This window comes from Phacochoerus africanus, chromosome 1 (assembly GCF_016906955.1).
Source record: "Phacochoerus africanus isolate WHEZ1 chromosome 1, ROS_Pafr_v1, whole genome shotgun sequence".
Lineage (NCBI taxonomy): Eukaryota > Metazoa > Chordata > Mammalia > Artiodactyla > Suidae > Phacochoerus > Phacochoerus africanus.
In genome coordinates, this window is record NC_062544.1 from 119,819,101 (window position 1) to 119,839,562 (window position 20,462).

Sequence of the window (20,462 nt, forward strand, 5' to 3'; positions counted from 1 at the left end):
GAAAATTCTGCAGACTGTAAAACAGGAAATATAATTCTAGAATACTGTGGTGCAATCAATAAATATTTGTTGAGATGAAGAGTAAAACTAGTGAAATCACATGAATGTCTTTTTTTTAATAGTTTCTTTTTTTTGGTTAAAGTGATAATGTATACCCCAGAAAAATGTAAATAAATATGAAAAAAATACAGAGAGGAAATTAAAAATCACCCATTAAGGAAGAATAAATATTTAAAATATTTTGACGAAGTTTCTCTCAGATATCTATACATATCTACAGACAGTGATTTGTAGATGAAATTTGATAAAAATGAGATCATAAACATGTACAATCTGTTTTTTTTTTAATGGCCATGCCCATGGTATATGGAAGTTTCTAGGCTAGGGATTGACTCTGAGTTGCAGCTATGACCTACACTGCAGCTGCAGCAAGGCTGGATCCTTTAATCCACACCTCCTCAGGGACCCAAGCCACTGCAATCAGGTTCTTACCCCAGTGAGTCACAGTGGGAACTCCTATATGATGTTTCTATAACTTAATGAAATGCTGTACAGGGTTACAACATCAACATGTTTTACATTATAATACCAAAATGCCCTCCAAAAATTAGGCATCAAATTATATCCTCTGATTGACTAAGTTTTAAATTCTTAAGAATAGAAAATAAATGTTTGTTTTCTGTTTTTTCCTTTAGGAGGGAAAAAGGAGAATACATGAAGGTCTAATAAATGGCCCTAAAAGTACAGCCAATTGATCCATTTGAACTCAATTCAACAAACAATTATTAAGCACCTACAATATTCAGAGATAAGACTAGCTTTGGGGAACAGAAAGATAAGGATTCATGAACCCAATGTTCAGAATACTCGTACCTTACTAGGACAATTTCCTTGACTACAGTGATTTATACTCACTTGAGCCTACATGATGAGAGGATCATAAGGATCTCCTCCTGAAGCAGCACTGATCCCATATTAAATTTGGTACAAAACTCTAAATATTTAAGTGAAAATCAAATCTCCCTCCTATCTTTCTTCCCTTGATTCCTATCCCCATCCATCATTCCCCTCTCCAGAGTTTACACTGTTACTGATTTTCTGTAACTCTTCCCCCAAAATGCTCTGCATATATGTATACAGGAATATGCTGAACAGGCAGAAACATTATTTCCCACTCGCTTATTCATTCAAGCAATTTTTTTTTTTTTTGGTCTTTTTTAGGGCCATGCCCATGGCATAAAGAAGTTTCCAGGCTAGGGGTTGAATCGGAGCTGTAAGCCACTGCCTATGCCACAGCCACAGCAATGCCTGATCTGAGCCTCATCTGTATCCTACACCACAGCTCATGGCAATGCCAGATCCTTTAACCCACTGAGCAGGGCCAGGGATTGAATCCGAATCCTCATGGATGCTAGTCGGGTTTGTTACTGCTGAGCTATGAAAGGACCTCCCTCAAGCAATTTTTTAATACAATAATTCGATACCCATACATAATTTTGCACATTGCTCTTTAAATTATCCCTTGGAGATTGTTCCATATTTATTCATATAGAGTTGCTTCTTTAATTTGGAGATGATTACACAGACACTTTTAAGGAGCTCTTTCATTCTTTTTACCATCTATACAATATTCCATTGCATGAATTTAACCAATATTTAACCAGTACTCTATTGATGGACCCCTAGGTTGGTTCTAATATCTTGCTAATATGATCTTGCAATGAATACCCTTCTGAATACTGAAATCAAATTGCAGTAAGAGGTAATGGTATCAAAGTAGTTATGTTTGGCTTCAAATCAAGTTAGTAAGTATTTGATAGGGACATTTGTTGGGTTATAGATAAATATTTAAAAGTACAAATTGGGAGTTCCCGTTGTGGCTCAGCAGAAACAAATCTGACTAGCATCCATGAGGACACAGGTTCAATCCCTGGTCTCACTCAGTGGGTTAAGGATCTGGTGTTGCCATGGGCTATGGTGTAGGTTACAGACACAGATTGGGTCTCCTGTTGCTGTGGCTATAGCATAGGCTGGCAGCTACAGCTCTGATTGGACCCCTAGCTTGGGAATTCCCATATGCTGCAGTTGTGGCCCTAAAAAATAAAATAAAATAAAATAAAATAAAAAGCACGAAGCATTAAATATATATGCTGTGTCGAAGTATGTTCCCCCAAACAACTGAAACAAAAGCATAAAAGCCAAGAGGAAATCTCCACCCACTTAGTCAGACTCCTCAGAAGCAGTAAATAGATAGGCCTTATCCAGTGTCTTCCAGGTTCACAGTGGAGCTTTGTTACACTAATAGTGAGAACTCATTGTAGAGTCCATTCCTTGGCACTAAGAACTTCCCCTAGAGAGTCTGGATCTAGCAATAGGGACATACAAATATTCTCTTGTCACACAAATAATTCATCAAAAGGCCTTTGGACCTGCAAGTGGAGGAGCAGATTTCCTTTTGTCCTTCCCATTGACTTTTTTTGGACTTCATTCTGAAATGATTACACTTAGAGAGAAGATTCAAGAATAGCTCAAAGAACTTGTGGAGTTCCCTTGTGTTGCAGCAGGTTAAGAATCCAGTGTTGTCACTGTAGCAGCTTGGGTCACTGCTGTGGTGAGGGTTCAAAGAACTCTTACACACTTTTTGTTATTCAAATTCACTACTTTTTAACATTGGCCACATTCTCCTTCATATATGTATACATATATACATATATATACACACACATATATATATGGTTTTTTCCTGAGTTACTTGAGAGTAGGTTATATATATAATGCCTTTTTACCCCTTAATATCTCAGTATATATTTCCTAAAAACCCAGATAGTCCACTGATTTTGAGGGGAAAGACTGACCTTGATACTTCTATCAGTCTTTTATAGAACCATGGAATTTAAGAGCTAGAAGTAACGTGAAAGTGTCTAGTTCACTTCCTAACTTTAAACACAGGGAAACCCATAATTGGCAAATGAGTCAGACAAGGTCATGTTGCCAGTATCTGGGAGGAGATCCTCTCATCTGGCTCTTTCTACTCTACAAGCCACATGGAGTCTTCTCAACTAAAAAATTCAACAGATTTTATTTATTTATTTATTTATTTGGTCTTTTTAAGACCACACCCATGGCATATGGAAATTCCTGGGCTAGGGGTCGAATCAGAGCAGCAGCTGCTGGCCTACACCACAGCCATAGCAACACCAACACCAGATCCAAGCTGCGTCTGTGACCTACACTGCAGCTCACGGCAATACTGGATTCTTTAACCCACTGAGCCAAGGCAGGGATCAAACCCACATCCTCAGGACACTAGTTGGATTTTTAACCCACCAAGCCACAAAAGGAACTACTCAATGGATTTTATAAATTCAAGAACTGTGGCCCAGAGAGGGTTTATAATTTGTCTAGGGTCACATAAGCAGTTACTTGGGAGTTCCTGTCATGGTGCAGTGGAAACGAATCCGACTAGGAACCATGAGGTTGCAGGTTCAATCCCTGGCCTTGCTCAGTGGGTTAAGGATCCGGTGTTGCCGTGAGCTGTGGTGTAGGTTGCAGATGAGGATTGGATCTGGCATTGCTGTGGTTCTGGCATAGGCCAGCAGCTACAGGGCTGATTAGACCTCTAGCCTAGGAACCTCCACACGCCACAGGTGCAGCCCTAAAAAGACAAGAACAAGACAAAAAAAAAAGAAGAAGTTACTTGACTGGATTCCATGGGTAGCTATACCTCTTTGCTATGGGACTCAAGGAGAAGACTTTTCCTGAATGTCCACTGATTGAGTAAGTTGATAAGTGGACATCTAATGCTTCTGCTTGCCCAGCAATCCCTTCCCTTCCTCCTGGCAACAGCTTTGGGAAACCATCCCTCTTTCATTGGTACAGGGTTGGTGGGACTCTCCTTCAAATTTCCCTGCCCTTCTGGCCATAAAACAGGCATATAACCCAACCTAGGTCAATCAGCTTCTCTGGGGCATTTGAATTTTGAGGAGAGAGACTCAAGGGTTGAAAAAGGGTGAGCCAGAGTTCCCATCATGGCTCAGCAGTTAACCAACCCAACTAGTATCCATGAGGACTCGGTAGGTTGAAGACATGGTTTGGATCTGGCTTTGCCATGGCTGTGGTGTAGGCCGGCCACTATAGCTCATATTCGCCCCCTAGCCTGGAAACCTACATGTGCTGTGCGCGCAGACAAAAAAAAAAAAAAAAAAAAGGAGAGAGAGAGAGAGAAATAGAGAGAAAAGAAAAAGGGTTAGCTAATTCCTAGTGCCTTGAGGAGGCTGTTTATTGGCTTTTGTTGCTCATTAGCTCTGCTTCCCATCCTTTCTGAGATCTGCTTCTTCAGCATTTATTTCCGTTCTGCAAGCTATCCCATATCTGTCCAATACCTTCCATAGGCTTAGATTTGCATAGGCAAACACAGGACTATAAACGATAAGAGGTGACTTGAAGAAAATTTTGCTTTAAGAAACACTTGCTGAAACAGAACTGTGACTATGTAGGTTGCATAGGAAAAAGTTGGACCTGGGTACATCCTTCCTCCAAGCTTAGCATGAAAGTGCTTTTCAAGCTCATTGCTCTGCTATTCATTCTAACTGATGACATTCAACTTTCACACTCCCTGAAGTAACTGTTCCTGGAAAAACAGAGCAAACTTTCTGTTAGTTGTAGCTTTAAGAAATGTCTCTAGCAAGGGGGCACTGTTTAGTTGGTGGTTATTTTAACTCTATTGCCCCCAAATTGTCCCTCTGGGTGGTTAGAGTGGTGAAATGCAATCCGACTTGAGCAAAATAGTCCAGAGTGGGCTCCCTGCCTGATTGATTTTAGGGCTTCCTGCCAGCAGGAAGTGAAGACACTGCTCATTGTCTTTCCTTACAATCTGTTCCCGACCTCCTGAGAGGACTTTTGGAAGGAACTCACACATGTGCAAGAACACACTGGCATCTCGGAATCACATTCAGACAGTGTAGTCTGAATCTGTATCCAGGAGAAAAAATATCTTCGAAGAAGTTCCCAAGCTATTATTGAAAAGAGCCTTTTCTGGGGAGTTCCCATCATGGTGCAGTGGCTAACGAATCTGACCAGGAACCATGAGGTTGCAGGTTCCATCCCTGGCCTCGCTCAGTGGGTTAAGGATCCGGCGTTGCTGTGAGCTGAGGTGTAGGTCGAAGACGCGGCTCGGATTCTGCGTTGCTGTGGTTGCGGTGTAGGCCTTCAGCTACAGCTCCCATTAGACCCCTAGCCTGGGAACCTCCATATGCCGTGGGAGCAGCCCTAGAAAAGGCAAGGAAAAAAAAAAAAAAGAGCCCTTTCTTTCTCAAAAATTAAAAAAATAATAATATAATTATATACTATATCTAATTAATATTAGATATAATTTAGTATTATCTGTTTGTTACTATTATTACATAGAGCAGTTTAGCTTCTCATTAACCACTCAAGAGCCAGATTTTTATGTAGCCAAAGATCCAATCATTCAACAAGTATTTTGGGGTCAACTATGTGCTAGGCTCAAAGCAAAAACAAACTAACAGGGTCCTTACTCCTACAGTGCTCACAGCCAGAAAAACAAATATCTGTGGGAGATTAAGAGTAAACTGGTTTCTTAAAAACAAATAGTTTCTATAATTCCAAGTGACTTTCTTAAAAAGACTAGAGGGCAATCCCTCCCCCTACCCTATGAGTCTGTAAATGGTCTGTAAGTGTACCAGCCCAGCCCTGGTCAAAATAATTATAGAAGATCTAGTCCCCTTTTCAGAGAAAAAGCTAGGAATTCAGCCTTTACTCTTTCACTGTGTTCATTATTGTTTTCAAAGCCAAATAGAAGAAAATCCTTTAGACAACATGTCCTAAAGAATAAAAGGCTACCAACATTTCAGGAGTTTCCTTATGGTGCAGCGGGTGCCTGGGAACTTCCAAATGACAAGGGTGTAGCAAGAAAAAAAAAAAAAGGCATTTCAAAGGCAAATACAAATGGGAAGGATGTATTCATTTTATCATGCTGCTGTAACAAACTACCATAAATGTAGCGGCTTAAAATAACACCAATTTAGGACTTTCCATTGTGGCTCAGCAGTAACAAACCTGACTAGTATTCACAAGGACTCAGATTTGATTCCTGGCCTCACTCAGTGGGTTAAAGGATCTGGTGTTGCCATGAGCTGTGGTGTAGGTCAGCAGCTGCAGCTCCTAGCCTGTGAGCTTCCATATGACATGGGTGCAGTCCTAAAAATACAAAAAAACCAACCAAACAAACCCCCCAAGAAAACACTAATTTATTATCTTAAAATTTTATAGGTCAAAAGTGCCTGATCTCGCTAGGCTAAAGTCAAGGCATTGGCCTTTCTGAAGGCTCTAGAAGAGTATGAGTTTCCTGGCCTTTTTCCAGCTTCAGGAGGCTTTCTTCATTCCTTGATTTGTGGCTTCCCTTCCTGTATCTTCAAAGTCAAGTTGAATCCTCATGTCACATTGTCTCTGATCTACTCACTGCCTCCCTCTTCCACTTTTAAGGACTCCAGTGATTAAAAGTAGATCCACCCAGATAATTCACGGTAATCTCCCCAGCTCAAATTCTGCATCCTTATTCATACCAGCAATGTCTTCTTTGCCTTGTAACAACACACTCAGAGAGGTTCTGAGGATTAGGATATGGACATCTTTGAGCGGCCATTATTCTGCCTACTAAAGAAAGCATGGAAAAAGTTAAGGGTGAAAAAAGTAGTAATGTTTCATTCTGTGTGGACAAGGAGGTAGAAGGTGACGCCATTTTTCCACTCATGATGGTCATCTCTGGCCAATGGAATTATGGGTAGTTTTTTCTTTTTTGGCTGACCCATGGCAGAGTTATGGGTAATGTTTTTGGGTAATGTTTCTTTATGTTTCTCTGTTTTCAAGTTTTCTACATTAAAAATTTAAAAAAATTATATTTTAGGTTTTTAGGATAATGTCTGTATTGCTGGGAAGTTCACATTGAACTATTTCAGAGTAGTGTCATGATGTCTGCAACTTACTGTCAAAAGTTCAGAAAACACACACACAGATACATAGATAGAGAAGGCAAATATGGCCAGATGGTAACTACTCTGACTCACAGAGAGGTACATATGTGCGTTCATTACAACTTTAATTTTCCTGGGTTTTTTTTTTTTTTTTGTCTTTTTGTCTTTTTCCAGGGCTACACTTGTGGCATAGGGAGGTTCCAGGCTAGGGGTCTAATCGGAGCTATAGCCGCCAGCCTATGCCAGAGCCACAGCAACGCAGGATCTGAGCCATGTCTGCAACCTACACCACAGTTCACGGCAATGCCAGATCCCTAACCCACTGAGTGATGCCAGGGATCGAACCTGCAACCTCATGGTTCCTAGTCGGATTCGTTAGCCACCGTGCCATGGTGGGAACTCCTTCACTTTTTTTTTTTTGTCTTTTTGCTATTTCTTGGACCGCTCCTGCAGCATATGGAGGTTCCCAAGCTAGGGGTCGAATCGGAGCTGCAGCCACCGGCCTACACCAGAGCCACAGCAACGCGGGATCCGAGCCGCGTCTGCAACCTACACCACAGCTCACGGCAACGCCAGGTCCCCAACCCACTGAGCAAGGCCAGGGACCGAACCCGCAACCTCATGGTTCCTAGTTGGATTCGTTAACCACTGCGCCACGACGGGAACTCCACATTTTTTTTTTTAACTTTCCTGTACATTCGAATTTGTGTGTGTGTGTGTGTGTGTATGTGTGTGATGGGCCAGGGATGGGACTCATGCCACAAAAGTGACAATTCCAGATCCTTAACTGGCTGAACCACCAGGGAACTCCTGATATTTTTCATAATAAAAAGCAAAACTTTAATGGACAGGGATTCTGTGTTGATTTCATATTATTCTGATTATCATTTTAAGGATAATTTCAGAGTCTAAGCTAGAGAGAGAAGGTAAATCACAAAATCAAGTCAAGTTTTCTCCGGCAACCATCTTTGCAACTGATACCAAGTTATGTAATTAGGTTCCAGGAAACAGGGAGATGGGCCTGACTGATTTCACTTGAAAAGTTCTCGTTTCTATGGGGATGCTTGTTTACTGTCAATAGCCCACTAATTCTCCAATAGCATTTCATGCGTTGTGCTTGTTAAGTGGTGGACTTGTACAGAGGAGACTGAGTTCTCAAAGCAGTATGCTCAGGGTGGGATCAGCTTTAGCAGAGGATGGGCCCATTACAAAGCAAAAATGAGGGAATTTTTGTTTAAGAATTTCAAGTCAACAGGGAGTTCCCATTGTGGCTCAGCGGGTTACAAACCTGACTAGTATCCATAAGGATGTGGTTGGATCATTGGCCTCACTTGGTGGGTTAAGGATCTGGCATTGCTGTGGCTATGGTGTAGGCTGGCAGCTACAGCTCTGATTCGTCCCCTAGCCTGGGAACATGTGCCACAGGTGTGGCCCTAAAAAGGAAAAAAAAAAAAAAAAAAAGGAGAATTTCAGGACAACAGAGTCCTTCCAAGCACTGGTCCCATGTAATGTCACACATTTGTGAAATTGGCCCTACTACACAAAGCCAAGCAGACTCCACAAACTATCTCCTCTCACCAAGCCTTATATGTTGAGAATGCTTGGTGGGCAGGCGAGTGGAGGAAGAGCCTACTCTAGACTCATTTTACTGTGCAGACTCTTCACTCCAATTCAACCAATCATCCCGGAGATGTTTAAGACCAAAAATCCCTGAGAAATCTATCAGTTCTCCAAAGTACAACCATTTGGTGAGATGCTGTTGGCCACTATCTTTGACAATGTTGCACAGCTGTAGGAACAATGCATTTATCTGAAACAAAAGCTCTAATGGAGTTTATTAAAAGAAATACAAATAGGAGTTCCCATAGTGGCACAGTGGAAACAATCCAACTAGGAGCTATGAAGTTGCAGGTTCGATCCCTGGCCTCGCTCAATGGGTTGGAGATCCGGAATTGCTGTGAGCTGTGGTGAAGTTGTGGACGCAGCTCCGATCCTGCATTGTTGTGATTGTGGCGTAGGCTGGCAGCTGTAGCTCCGATTAGACCCCTGCCGCGGGTGCAGCCCTAAAAAGCAAAAAAAAAAAAAAGAAAGAAAGAAAGAAAGAAAGAAAGAAAGAAAGAAAGAAAGAAAGAAAGAAAGAAAGAAAGAAATGCAAATAATTACATTAAAAAAACAATGATTTAAAATGTTGTAGTCTTCCCAGAATAAAGAATTTACTTCAACTATTTTTTCAAAAAAAATCACTGGATTGACAAAACCACCACATATAAACAGTCTCTGATATTTAATTTGGTAACTAAGTTATTTTAAAACAAACCCAGATATACCAATAAAAATTCAGAAAGAAAATGCCTCAAGTGGCTTTCTGACCCATCCCTTTAATTCTTAAGCATTTGCTGCATTCCAACTAACATTCTTAAACTGATCATAAAAAGCAAGAGAACACTTCCAGTAATTAAAAGGGGACTTACACAGGAGTGACCAAAATAAATCCTCTTCTTTCTCCTTCCAGTCCAGGCTTTTTGCTATTGAGAAAAAGTATTCATCACTTTTTTTTGGGGGGGGGTCACAGGTGGGGCATATGGAAGCTCTCAGACTAGGGGTAGCATCAGAGCTTCAGCTGCTGGCCTACACCACAGCCACAGCAAAGAGGAATCTGAGCCACGACTGCGAACTACACCACAGCTCATGGTAACACCAGATCTTTAACCCACTGAGTGAAGCCAGGGGTCAAACGCACATCCTCATGGACACTAGTAGGATTCTTTTTGGCCGTGCCACAATGGGAACTCTGGTATTTATCACTTTTAAGAATAAGGCTTATAGTGTTGATTTACCCATTTCAAATAAATAATAAGGTATTTTTAAAAGGGCATGCCTCATAATACTTAGAAAACATCTGGAAGGATGTAGCTAATAAACTGTTAGTAGTGGCTAGCCCTAGACTAGGCTATTTGATGATGATAGAGAGGGTTTATACTTCCCTTACTTTTGCTTATATGAATACATGCAATGAATATGTATTAATTTTATCAATTAAAAATTTAGTAAGATATATTTTTTGGGCTATGCTTGCAGCATATAAAAATTCCCAGGCCAGGGATGGAACCTACTCATTAGAATCTCCCTGATGAGGAGCAGCAACATGAGCCACTGTGGTGACAATGACAGATCCTTAAACTACTGCACCACAAGGGAACTCCGATAAAGATATTTTTTAAAAAGAAAAAATACCCAGCATGTAGTTTAGATCTAGCATGGCAATTTAGGATCAGTCACTTAATCTCTTTGAGGCTCAGTTTTCCTACCTATAAAACAGAGTTAATACCACACAGAGATGTCATGAGGAAAATGCCTTACCATGTGGTAAATACACATTCAGTAAATGTTCCTTCTCTGAGCCTCAGGTTCCTTGCCTGTAAAATGTGAGGATCTGGACTAGTTGTCTGTGATCCTTCTGAGTCCCTCTTTTTATATTCACAGAAAAAGATTGCTAAATAAAAAATAAATGTCTTTACTTGTCTTCAGGTAATTGTTTTTCTTTTATTTCCTGAAGAACCAGGAAGCCAAAAACTGATGAGCAGTACTTCTGGAATGTCTGGGCAACTCCACCCTGGGCACCTGGGAAATGACAGAGTATTTCCACTCATTAGAATCTCCCTGATGAGGAGAGCTTTCCTTATTGGGGAGAAGATTAAACTGGTTTCAATAAGCCAGTATATGCCATTAAAAATACTGTACACTCTCAATTTTAATCTTTGGCTACTCCGGTCTCCTCTTTAGTTAGTTTGTTTACTTCTATGTATCTGCAATCCAGATACTCTACTTAAGCAGTTATGTAAGTGTTCCATAATTTTTTATATTTTATGTCATTGGTTAAAATCCAATTAGATCATTATCACTTAGGGAGGGGTGCATATTAAGTGAGTTTACAGAGTAAACTCTATAAGTTGAATTGTCTCTTACACAACTGAAATGCTAATAATTGCCTATCTTTCATAGTACTAGGGTAATAATTTTACAATTCTTTGTTTTTCTAAAATTGAACAGTAGCATGGATCATAGCTATAGTAATAATGATCAGTTTATTAAAAAAGTAAAAATAAAAAAGAAACAGCCACCACTTGGGGAAATACTAGCATTACAAATTTCTCAAAACATAACATACTTTTTATTTTAATTAAAATATTATATGGATACAGAATCAGAGGGAGCAACACCCACATGGTTTAGAATTCAAAATATCTCATGTATGAGATATCTTAATTTAAGCCTTTTCTGTGCCTACCAAATACCAGTGGGTGAAGAACGCCTTCAATGCCATTTTAGTATTTTCAGAACCCTGCATAACTTGGTAAGATTCTTTACCCTTCCAGGTTATAGCAGTCCTAGCTTTTCCTTGGAAAAAATTTTTTAAAAACTATATTCTGTTCATTTTAACATTAATTTTAAGACAAAAAAGAGATTGTAGTGGAACTGAGCATAAAGAGACACTTTTTGTTTCCACATTTATGAACAAGTTTCTCCATATATGAATCAGAGATAATAGAACTTGCTCCTTGCTATATTCTTACAGCAGGTATTCTTACTATTAGTAATTATAATAAAAACTGAAGTTCTCTGAGTATCTACTATTTGCCAGGAATCATTATCTTATTAAAACGCTAACATTATTTTATTTAATCCTAATAAGACTCTGTGGGGATACAACCTACTTTTTTTCAAATGAGGAAACTGAAACCTAGAGAAGTTAAATAAATTATAATTTACAGCTCTGTTAAATGGTGATGCAATGTCTGATTCTGAAACTTTGATTTTCATTACTCTACTGTGACCTTCTAGGAGAAAGATGGAAGTATTGTGAAGACCACTTCACGGCCTGCAAGTCCTTTAACAATTGAAATCACTTTCCTGTGCCCTTCCTTCTTTACCACCCCTCCTCATGCTCCAGTAATACAGACTTACCTGCAATTCTCTTAAAGTCCTTTTCTTCCAAGTCTCTGGGACTCTGCTTGTAATATTTCCTTGACCTCAAATTTCATTATCCCACTACTACCAGAAGAGCTGCTTACTCCTACTCATTTTTCATCTCAATTTATACTACTCCACAGGGCTCCCATTACTCTTGATAAACTCATAGCAGCAAGAATTTTGTTGTGTTACCACCTAAATTGTGAGGGAATTTTTTTGTCTTTTTTTTTTTTTCGCAGTCCTACGCCAGAGCCACAGCAACGCGGGATCCGAGCCGCGTCTGCAACCTACACCACAGCTCACGGCAACGCCTGATCCTTCACCCACTGAGCAAGGCCAGGGACCGAACCCGCAACCTCATGGTTCCTAGTCGGATTCGTTAACCAATGCGCCACGACGGGAACTCCCGGAACTTTTTTTTTCTTCCCCTGTTGTTGTAGTTCCAGGGCTTGTCACAGTAGCTGTTTCCCACATTAAGTATTTGTAGAATGAAGGACTGAAAGAATGCATAAGTAAGTTCATGCACAAAACTTATTAGAGATTGTGGAGGGACCTACATTACTTATTCCACATGAGACTAAAAGTTACCACAAATGAAAACTTTTCAACCTCTTATATTAAGACTTTTCAATATATTCTTATTTTTGTCCAAAAATAAAGTAACTGGAACATGGTAGTAATTCCATACACATTTGCTGAAGTAGTGAGAGTGTTAGTTAGAAAGTATACAAGGCCCTTATAATATATATTCTTCTCTTGGAACTCTCTTTGTGCCACTCCTACTGTATCCCGTAATAAAGAGTATGTAATTTTCAATCATGTATCAGATATTTGAGACACTGTAATGTGCCAGGCACGTTGTTCTACCATTTTAAAAGCCTTGTTTTTTTCACTAAACCTTCCTGGAAATTTACGAAACCATTCAGCAAATACCATGTTTATCGTGGTTTTCCTACCATCCTTCTTTCAGTTCAGTTACCTCCCATAGAAGACCCCTTTAGTGGCTAGTGCTTGTTTTCATCTTAGCCCTGATTGCATCAAAGTGAAGTTATCTCTATTTGAAACCCTCCTCTCCCCATCCTTATCTCACAATACCCAGGTATACTCTTAGAGGGCAAGGATTGAGATTTGGTTCATCTATGTGTCTTCAGGACCCAGCACAGAGCTTAGAACAGGGCCAAAACCCTGTATGTAAGAATCGAATAGTATTTACTCTTTCATGAGCAGATAGATTACTCCCTTGAATTCTCACAACAGGTGCGTTAACTATTATCTCCAAGTAATAGATGACAAAACAAGGCTTGTAGAGGTTTAGAAACTTCCCCAAGGTCACAGAGTGGTGGAGCCTGTTGTCAAAGGAATCTGAAGAATGACGCCATCATTGATTCCAAAGGACCTCTCTCTGGAAAAACATGATTTTAAACTTTCAGAAGTTGCACTAATTTCGGGGTAGAGTCAGCGCTAGGGGCCTGGGGAATAAGATAGGCCCAGTGAGAAGAACTGTCATTTGAAATGGAACGCAAGGACTAAGAAAGAGTTTTTCCTCCGGGTAGGATACATAGCGAAGACTTTAAAGAGGGCGGATGAATCTTGTTACAGATGCACAAATCCTGAGACTTGTGGGAATTTAGTTGTTCACACCTAAGGCGGCTGTTGGGGTGGAGGTCGGGGGGCTGTGCTGCCCACAACTAAGATGGATGCTAATAACAGCTCCTTTGGATGGGCTTGGTCTCCTTGGGCGTTGATATTTTCAATGAGGACTCTAGTGAATAAAATTTAGTAAATGCTAGCGCCTTCTTACCAAGATAGCAAAGTAGGAAGTTGGCACGTTATGTTTAGAAAACCTTCAACAGGTCAAATTTTTTCTTGCCCATAACCAAAATGGTGGCAAAGGTGTCCCATGGTTTTGAAGCGTCCAACCCTTAACTAAGATGGCGTGCGGAGGCTTGTTAAAAAGGCTTGCCCTCTTTTCTGCCCTTGACCATCATGGCTTCCGAGGCGTCTGTCACGTGATGCCCCGACTACGGCGCGGGAGAAGGGGTAGGAGGGCCCTTGAAGGGTGCGCGTTCCCGTGGCGGTGCACCGGGTAGGTTTCAGTCAGAGTCACTATGGCGGCCGGAGCTGGCAAGGTAAGCTGAGGCGGCGGCGGCGGTAAGGGAAGCTGGACCCGTCGTGGCGTCCGGGCTCCCAGTCCCCGCGGCCCCTCAGCGGAAAGGTCGGCCGAGTCGTGGCCAGTCGCGGGGGCTGGTTGGGGTGGGCTGAGGGGGTTGAGGGCTGAGGCGGGCGGGCACCGGCGCTGACGGCCGTTTGTTTTGATGTTTTCCCCACCAGGTCGGAAAGTTTCTGTCGTCGGGCAGAGCCTGAGCTTGTCCCACCGGCTGCGAGCGGTGGAGGCTGCGGCGGACCCAACCCGGGGCCTCCAGGCCTCTCCCCCAACCTCCGGGCCAGCCTCCCTCCCCCACCTCCTCGTCCGTCGGGAGCTTCGGCTGCGGTCCCTGAGATGCGACCCTCGCGGGGGAGACTCTGAAAGGAGGTGGCCGGTGTGCTGAGCAGCAGCCAGGAGCCCAGGAGTCCAGGGACCAACTTCCTGCGGGCCGAGACCCCGGATCCTCCCCGGGGTCGCGCCTCGCTCGGTCAGCACCCGCTTGCTGAGCCGGATCCCCGCCCTGGTCGCGGGGACGCCCGCCAGGTGCCCGGAGTCCCGCCTTGGCCGCTGCCCTAGCTCCCGCCGGTCCCCGTTCCTCGTGCCAGGGACTCCAGCCACCGCCACCTCGTCTCGTGCGGGGCCGGGGACCCTGTGCCACCTCCCGGCCGGCCTTCGCGGGAGGGGCAATGCAGACTGTCCGGCTGGCCGTCTAGACCCCTGCGCTGGCCCCATCGCCTCTCGTCCCTCCAGTCCGGAGGCCCTCGAGGACGGGCGGTGGCTGCCCAGAGGTGCTCAGCTACACCTTTCTTCCGCCTGAAAGGACCTTTCTGGCCGCAACGAACCGACCCTTCCTTCATGCTGCAGTGCTGCAACATTTCCGCCACCGAGGGGGGAAAGCGGCCGCGATCCCAAACAAAACACAAGAATTGGCGTGTGACTCATCTGCTTGGATACCTCCAGTCCCCAAACTGTCTTCCAGGAGTTTTCTTGGCCGAAGCTGTCCAATGTTTGAGCCTTTTCTTCCCAGGGAAGAAGATGGACTGAAAGCTACCAGTTGGGGACTTGGTGTGATCAGGGCACTGCTGGGTTTTAAAGGAGGTGATGGGGCTTGCGCTGATTCGTCTTCCCACCCAAGTGAAGAGTTGTTGATGTTCACTGGTTATGCTTGGACAATGTGCAGTTTGTTTTAATTTAAAATTTGGTGGGGGATAGGGGTAGAGGCTTGTGAAGGGCAGTCCGGATCCGGTGGACCTCCTCTTTGTCCCTAGTAGGAGAGACACCCCCAAGTCTGTCCTCGATGCCGTCAGCCTTGGCCATCTTCACTTGCCGCCCGAACTCACACCCTTTTCAAGAGCGTCATGTCTACCTGGACGAGCCCATTAAAATCGGCCGCTCGGTGGCCCGTTGTCGACCAGCACAGAATAATGCTACCTTTGATTGCAAAGTGCTGTCAAGGAACCATGCTCTCGTCTGGTTTGATCACAAGACGGGCAAGGTAATGTCACTACGTTGTCTAACAATCTTTGTTTTTCGTTTCTCTTTGCCCTTTCTGCATAAATGTATGCAGGATCCTAGGGCTTGCACCCAGAGGACACTTTCAGCAAGGCCATGGAGAACCAACTTTTTGTGTGACTGGTTCTAGTGGAAATTTGTTTGAGGTGCTTGAATGGAAAACAGAGAAGGTATTGTAATTTAACACCCTGAGAGGGCGATGACATCTTGATAATATGGTCATTCCCAGTGAAATCCCAAACCCTAATTTGTTTTAGAAAACTAGATAGTGAAACTTGGCTTCTCGCTTTTAGTCTTTTAAGAAAGGTGAATTTGCACTTCAGTACTTGATGAAGCAAGTAGCAGTTCCCAAAGCAATGCAGGGAATCCATGGCCGGTATTACACAGGGGCTCAAGTGTCTCAATGGTGAAATGCAGTTAACACAGTGTCTTTGAGTTGAGTTCAGAGCAGGGTCTTTCTAGCAAGGACATTGTTGTGTAAATTTACATTTTTGAAAGATTTGATACATATTTACCTACAAGGGAATAATTTGCAAAGCCAATTTAATTAAGTATGAACAATTGTAACTTTATAGTTTCAGAATTTTGTTTGTAAGTTAGGTGAACATATACCAATTGCTTTTGAGGGTCACTTTTTGATGTTCCCTGCAGCATTTATTAAAAACACCTAATGCATACTTATAGAGGTGATATTTAAAAGTCAGTGTTAAAATTTATTTTTTGAAATTATATCCAGTTCTGTTGATTTTTGCATTACCTAGATGTGATAGGATAAATTTAGTGTTCTTCATTATAAGTGTGACCATTTTAGCATTTTTATGTTGGCACCCTGATTAACTATACATGGGGTGCTTATATTTTAAGGATACAAGAAAAAAGTTAACTAAGACCCTTTTGATTTTTTAAACCTATCTGTGTGTGTGGAGAGTGTACTAAAGAGCTCATCTTTGTCCTAAAACCTAACTTTAGTTAAGCTACTGAATCAGTTCCAGCTTAGAGTAAGTTATGTAAGACTAATAAGAATATCTCGGGTTTCACCTCCTGAGTTTTTGGTCCCTCTTTCTGAGTTGAATGATTAAATCCTTTTTAAGAGAAGAATTTAAGTGTTCTTTTAGAAGAGTAGTATTTTGAAATAAAACAAACAAACAAACAAAAACAACCCTGAACCTCACAGGGAAGAGAGAAAGCAATACTTCTGTTGCTACTGAATTAAGGAATTGTTATATAAATCATTTTTTTCAAAGAAAGGAGGAAAAGATTGCTCAAGTGCCATGTGCCTGTGTAATAGCTATGTCTTACTCTGTACATATGATGAGAACTGAAAAGTATGTTAAAGTATAACACGATTTGCTCATTTATCTGTGGAACATACCCCTTTTTCCTCATAGATTACCTGTAGTAATTTAAATAATTCATCTTTACATCAAATTCAAACATTAGTTAACTGCTAGTGCCTTAACTAGCTTTCATATTTTTTCATTTTATGTCCCTGGGCAAGAGTTAAGGGCCAACCTAATCAGATACTAATCAGATACTAATTTTGCTTGAAGTACATAGCAAAATACACCTTCTTGCCTTTGGTTTAATACTTAAAGGAAGCTCAGATTTTTTTCTTTTACTTATTTGAAAAATAGCGGCTACATACAGTGCTTTTCATTGTTATACTAAAACTCTCACATTTGGTTATTTTTACAGTAACTAAGAATAGATTAATAATGAGTGTTTATTGGGAATTCCAGTTGTGGCTCCGTGCCTTACTGAACCCTACTAGTATCCATGAGGATATGGGTTCCATCCCCATGCTCACTCAGTGAGTTAAGGATCTGGTATTGCTGTGAGCTGTGGTTTAGGTTGCAGATGCGGCTTAGGTCTGGAATGGCTGTGGGCTGTGGCTGTGGCGTAGGCCAGCAGCTGCAGCTCTGATTCACCTTCAAGCCTGGGTACTTCCATATGCTGCAGGTGCGGCCCTAAAAAAAAAAAAAAAAGAGTGGTTTTATTGTATAATTGAGATGACAAGTTTTGAATTGAATTTGTTGTTAGCAAACTTGATCTTTAAAAGATACACAGCTTATTTCTACCATTTGAACTTTCCCCCCTCTTGCTTTATTAGTAAAATACATTTAGGATGTAGGGGCCTTTACTTGAGGTATAGATATAATTATTGATTATTAAACCACCTAATCTACTTAAAACAAATAATCTGTCAGGTCTAGCCATGGGATTAAATTGTTTTAGGAATTAACTGTTTAAACTTTAGATTTGAACAGATGCTAGGTTTTAATTGAGCATCTGTTATGTGTCAGATAATGGTGAGGTACACAGTTACAAAGAAAATTGATAGTTTGACCAAATATCATTTATTGTTTTCTCTGTGTAAAATTTCCAGTATGAGAATTTGTTATAACAAAAGTCCCTAGGAACTAATGTATATTCATAGCAAATTCCTTTGTACAATACTAGAATCTCCTCCTATAAGCATTGCCTTAGGCAGGTTTTTGTTTTTTTTCCCCTAGACATCTTTAAACCTCAATTTTCTGGGGATGAAAATAGTATCTTTTATTGTTTCCAGGATTGAGATAATCATGTAAATCACTTAGCACCCTGTTCCCGGCCCTTATTAAGGGGTCAGTCCTTGGAGAAGAGGGTGTTTGGGGTGGGGGGAAGAGGAAACTATCTAGGGAGCTCTTTGCAGTTTTTTGTAGTGCTATGGGATGTAAGGAGGGTAATGAGACATTATTATTTTTCATGTGATGATATATGTGGAAGTTATTTTTTAAATTTAAACATGTGAAGTTGAGAACCTTGTCCACATTGGCACCTTACCTGGGAGGTGGAAAATTATGGTAATATGCCCTTTTGTTTGACCTTCAGTTTGTGAATGTTGCATTCTGCTATTAAGGGAGGACCATTAGAAGCTGGAAGAAATCACACTTAAAATTTTCTGATTATTCGTGTAATACATGTATATTATAGGAAATTTGCAAAGTGTAGGCAGGGGGAAATCGAGGTAACACTTTTTTTTTTTTTTGTCTTTTTGCCACTTCTTGGGCCGCTCCCGCGGCATATGGAGGTTCCCAGGCTAGGGGTCGAATCGGAGCTGTAGCCACCGGCCTACACCAGAGCCACAGCAACGCGGGATCCGAGCCGCATCTGCAGCCTACACCACAGCTCACGGCAACGCCAGATCCTTAACCCACTGAGCCAGGGCAGGGACCGAACGTGCAACCTCATGGTTCCTAGTCGGATTCGTTAACCACTGCGCCACAACGGGAACTCCGAGGTAATACTTTTAATGTATACTTTTTAATGAGTTCATAGTACTTAAAAATTGCATGCTGGATGTTAACAGGTTTGTTACAAAGTGGAATTTCATAAGCTTTCCCCAAATCATCCTTCACTCCTTTTTGGAGGTCAGGCTCTTCAAATCAAATGGCAGATAATAGTATGGTTATTAATCTTTCTGTTGACTCAGGGTACTACTGAACAAGCAAATCTACTCCTATGTTGGTTACATAGAAGAGATAGTAGTGGACTACCTCCTTCTGATTTGGATGGCCCTATTTGATTTGAGGCTTTGTGGAATAGTGATAGTCTAGTAGTTGACACAGTAGTCCATTTCTAGTCTCGTTGTAGTTTACTCAGTTAAGTACTAGTTGTAGTTGTCTGCTTCGACTTTTGTTTTTTTACTTAAATTCAACAGTTTTAATTTTTAGTCTTTTTTTTTTTTTTTTTTTAAGGGCTGTACCCACGATATATGAAAGTTCCCAGGCTAGGGGGTGAATCAGAGCTGTAGCTGCTGGCCTGCACCACAGCCACAGCAACGCCAGATCCGAGCCTCATCTGCATCCTATACCACAGCTCATGGCAACGCTGGATCCTTAACCCACTGAGCGAGGTCAGGGATCGAACTTGAGTCCTCATGGATGCTAGTCGGATTTGTTTCTGCAGAGCTACGATGGGAACTCCCTCAACACATGTTTTTGAGCACCTGTTCTATCATCATCTACATCAGTGGAGGGCATGGTGGTAGGTGGGAGTGGGGAAGAGAAAATGACAAGAATTGGTAAGAAATTATTACTCCTTCCTTCTAGGGGTGTGTGTGTGTGTGTGTGTGTATGTGTGTGTATGTATTTATATTTATTTTATTTTCTTTTTTGGCTGCACCTGCAGCATGCAGAAGTTCCCAGGCCAGAGATTGAACCTGTGTCACAGCAGGGACTGAGCTGCAGCTGTGACACAGCCACAAGGGAACTTCCAAGGGGCTTATATTTTGCTATTTTTTTTTCTTCTTAGGGCCTCACCTATGGCATATGAAACTTCCCAGGCTAGCTGTCGAATCAGAGCTGCAGCTGCTGGTCTATGCCCTAGCCATGCATAATCCAATCCATGTCTGCAGCCTGCACCACAGCTCGTGGCAATGCCAGATCTTTAACCCACTGAGCGAGGCCAGGGATCAACCCACATCCTCATGGATTCTAGTTGGGTTCATTACCACTGAGCCACAAGGGGGAACTCCTGGGGCTTACATTTTGGATAGAAAAAGTGACTGCACACCTTAAGAACAGTTGATTGTGATAAGATAGTATTATATAAATTCAAATGGCAAGAGTGTGATGGTGTTTGAATTAGACTTTAATATAGGAGTGGATAGGAGTGGCTAGGTATAGGTTAAGAAAAGGTGCTTTTTTGGGGGGATGTGTTTGTATATGAAGGGATGAGGGTGGAGTAAGACAAAGAAAAGCAGGTAATTTTGAATGATTTTGGCATCTTCCAAACACTGAGGAAACTAATTTTGTTGGGCCAAAGGGTGCTTTTGGAAAGTAGCTATGGGCGAACATTCA

At 41.8% G+C, this 20,462-nt stretch overlaps 1 protein-coding gene across 30 annotated transcripts in view; it reads left to right on the forward strand.

Annotated features, from left to right (window-relative positions):
• Positions 1-14,013: 14,013 nt before the first annotated feature.
• Positions 14,014-20,462, forward strand: part of SLMAP (sarcolemma associated protein) — a 149,268-nt gene continuing 142,819 nt past the window's right edge. For 29 of the 30 annotated variants that reach the window (XM_047777595.1, XM_047777567.1, XM_047777734.1 and 26 more), the window contains exons 1-2: positions 14,014-14,092; positions 14,295-15,604. In XM_047777595.1, coding sequence (XP_047633551.1) covers positions 15,407-15,604 — 198 coding nt within the window. In that variant the 5' untranslated portion in view covers positions 14,014-14,092; positions 14,295-15,406. The remainder of the gene's footprint in view (positions 14,093-14,294; positions 15,605-20,462) is intronic. The other variant, XM_047777575.1, reaches the window with a different exon arrangement.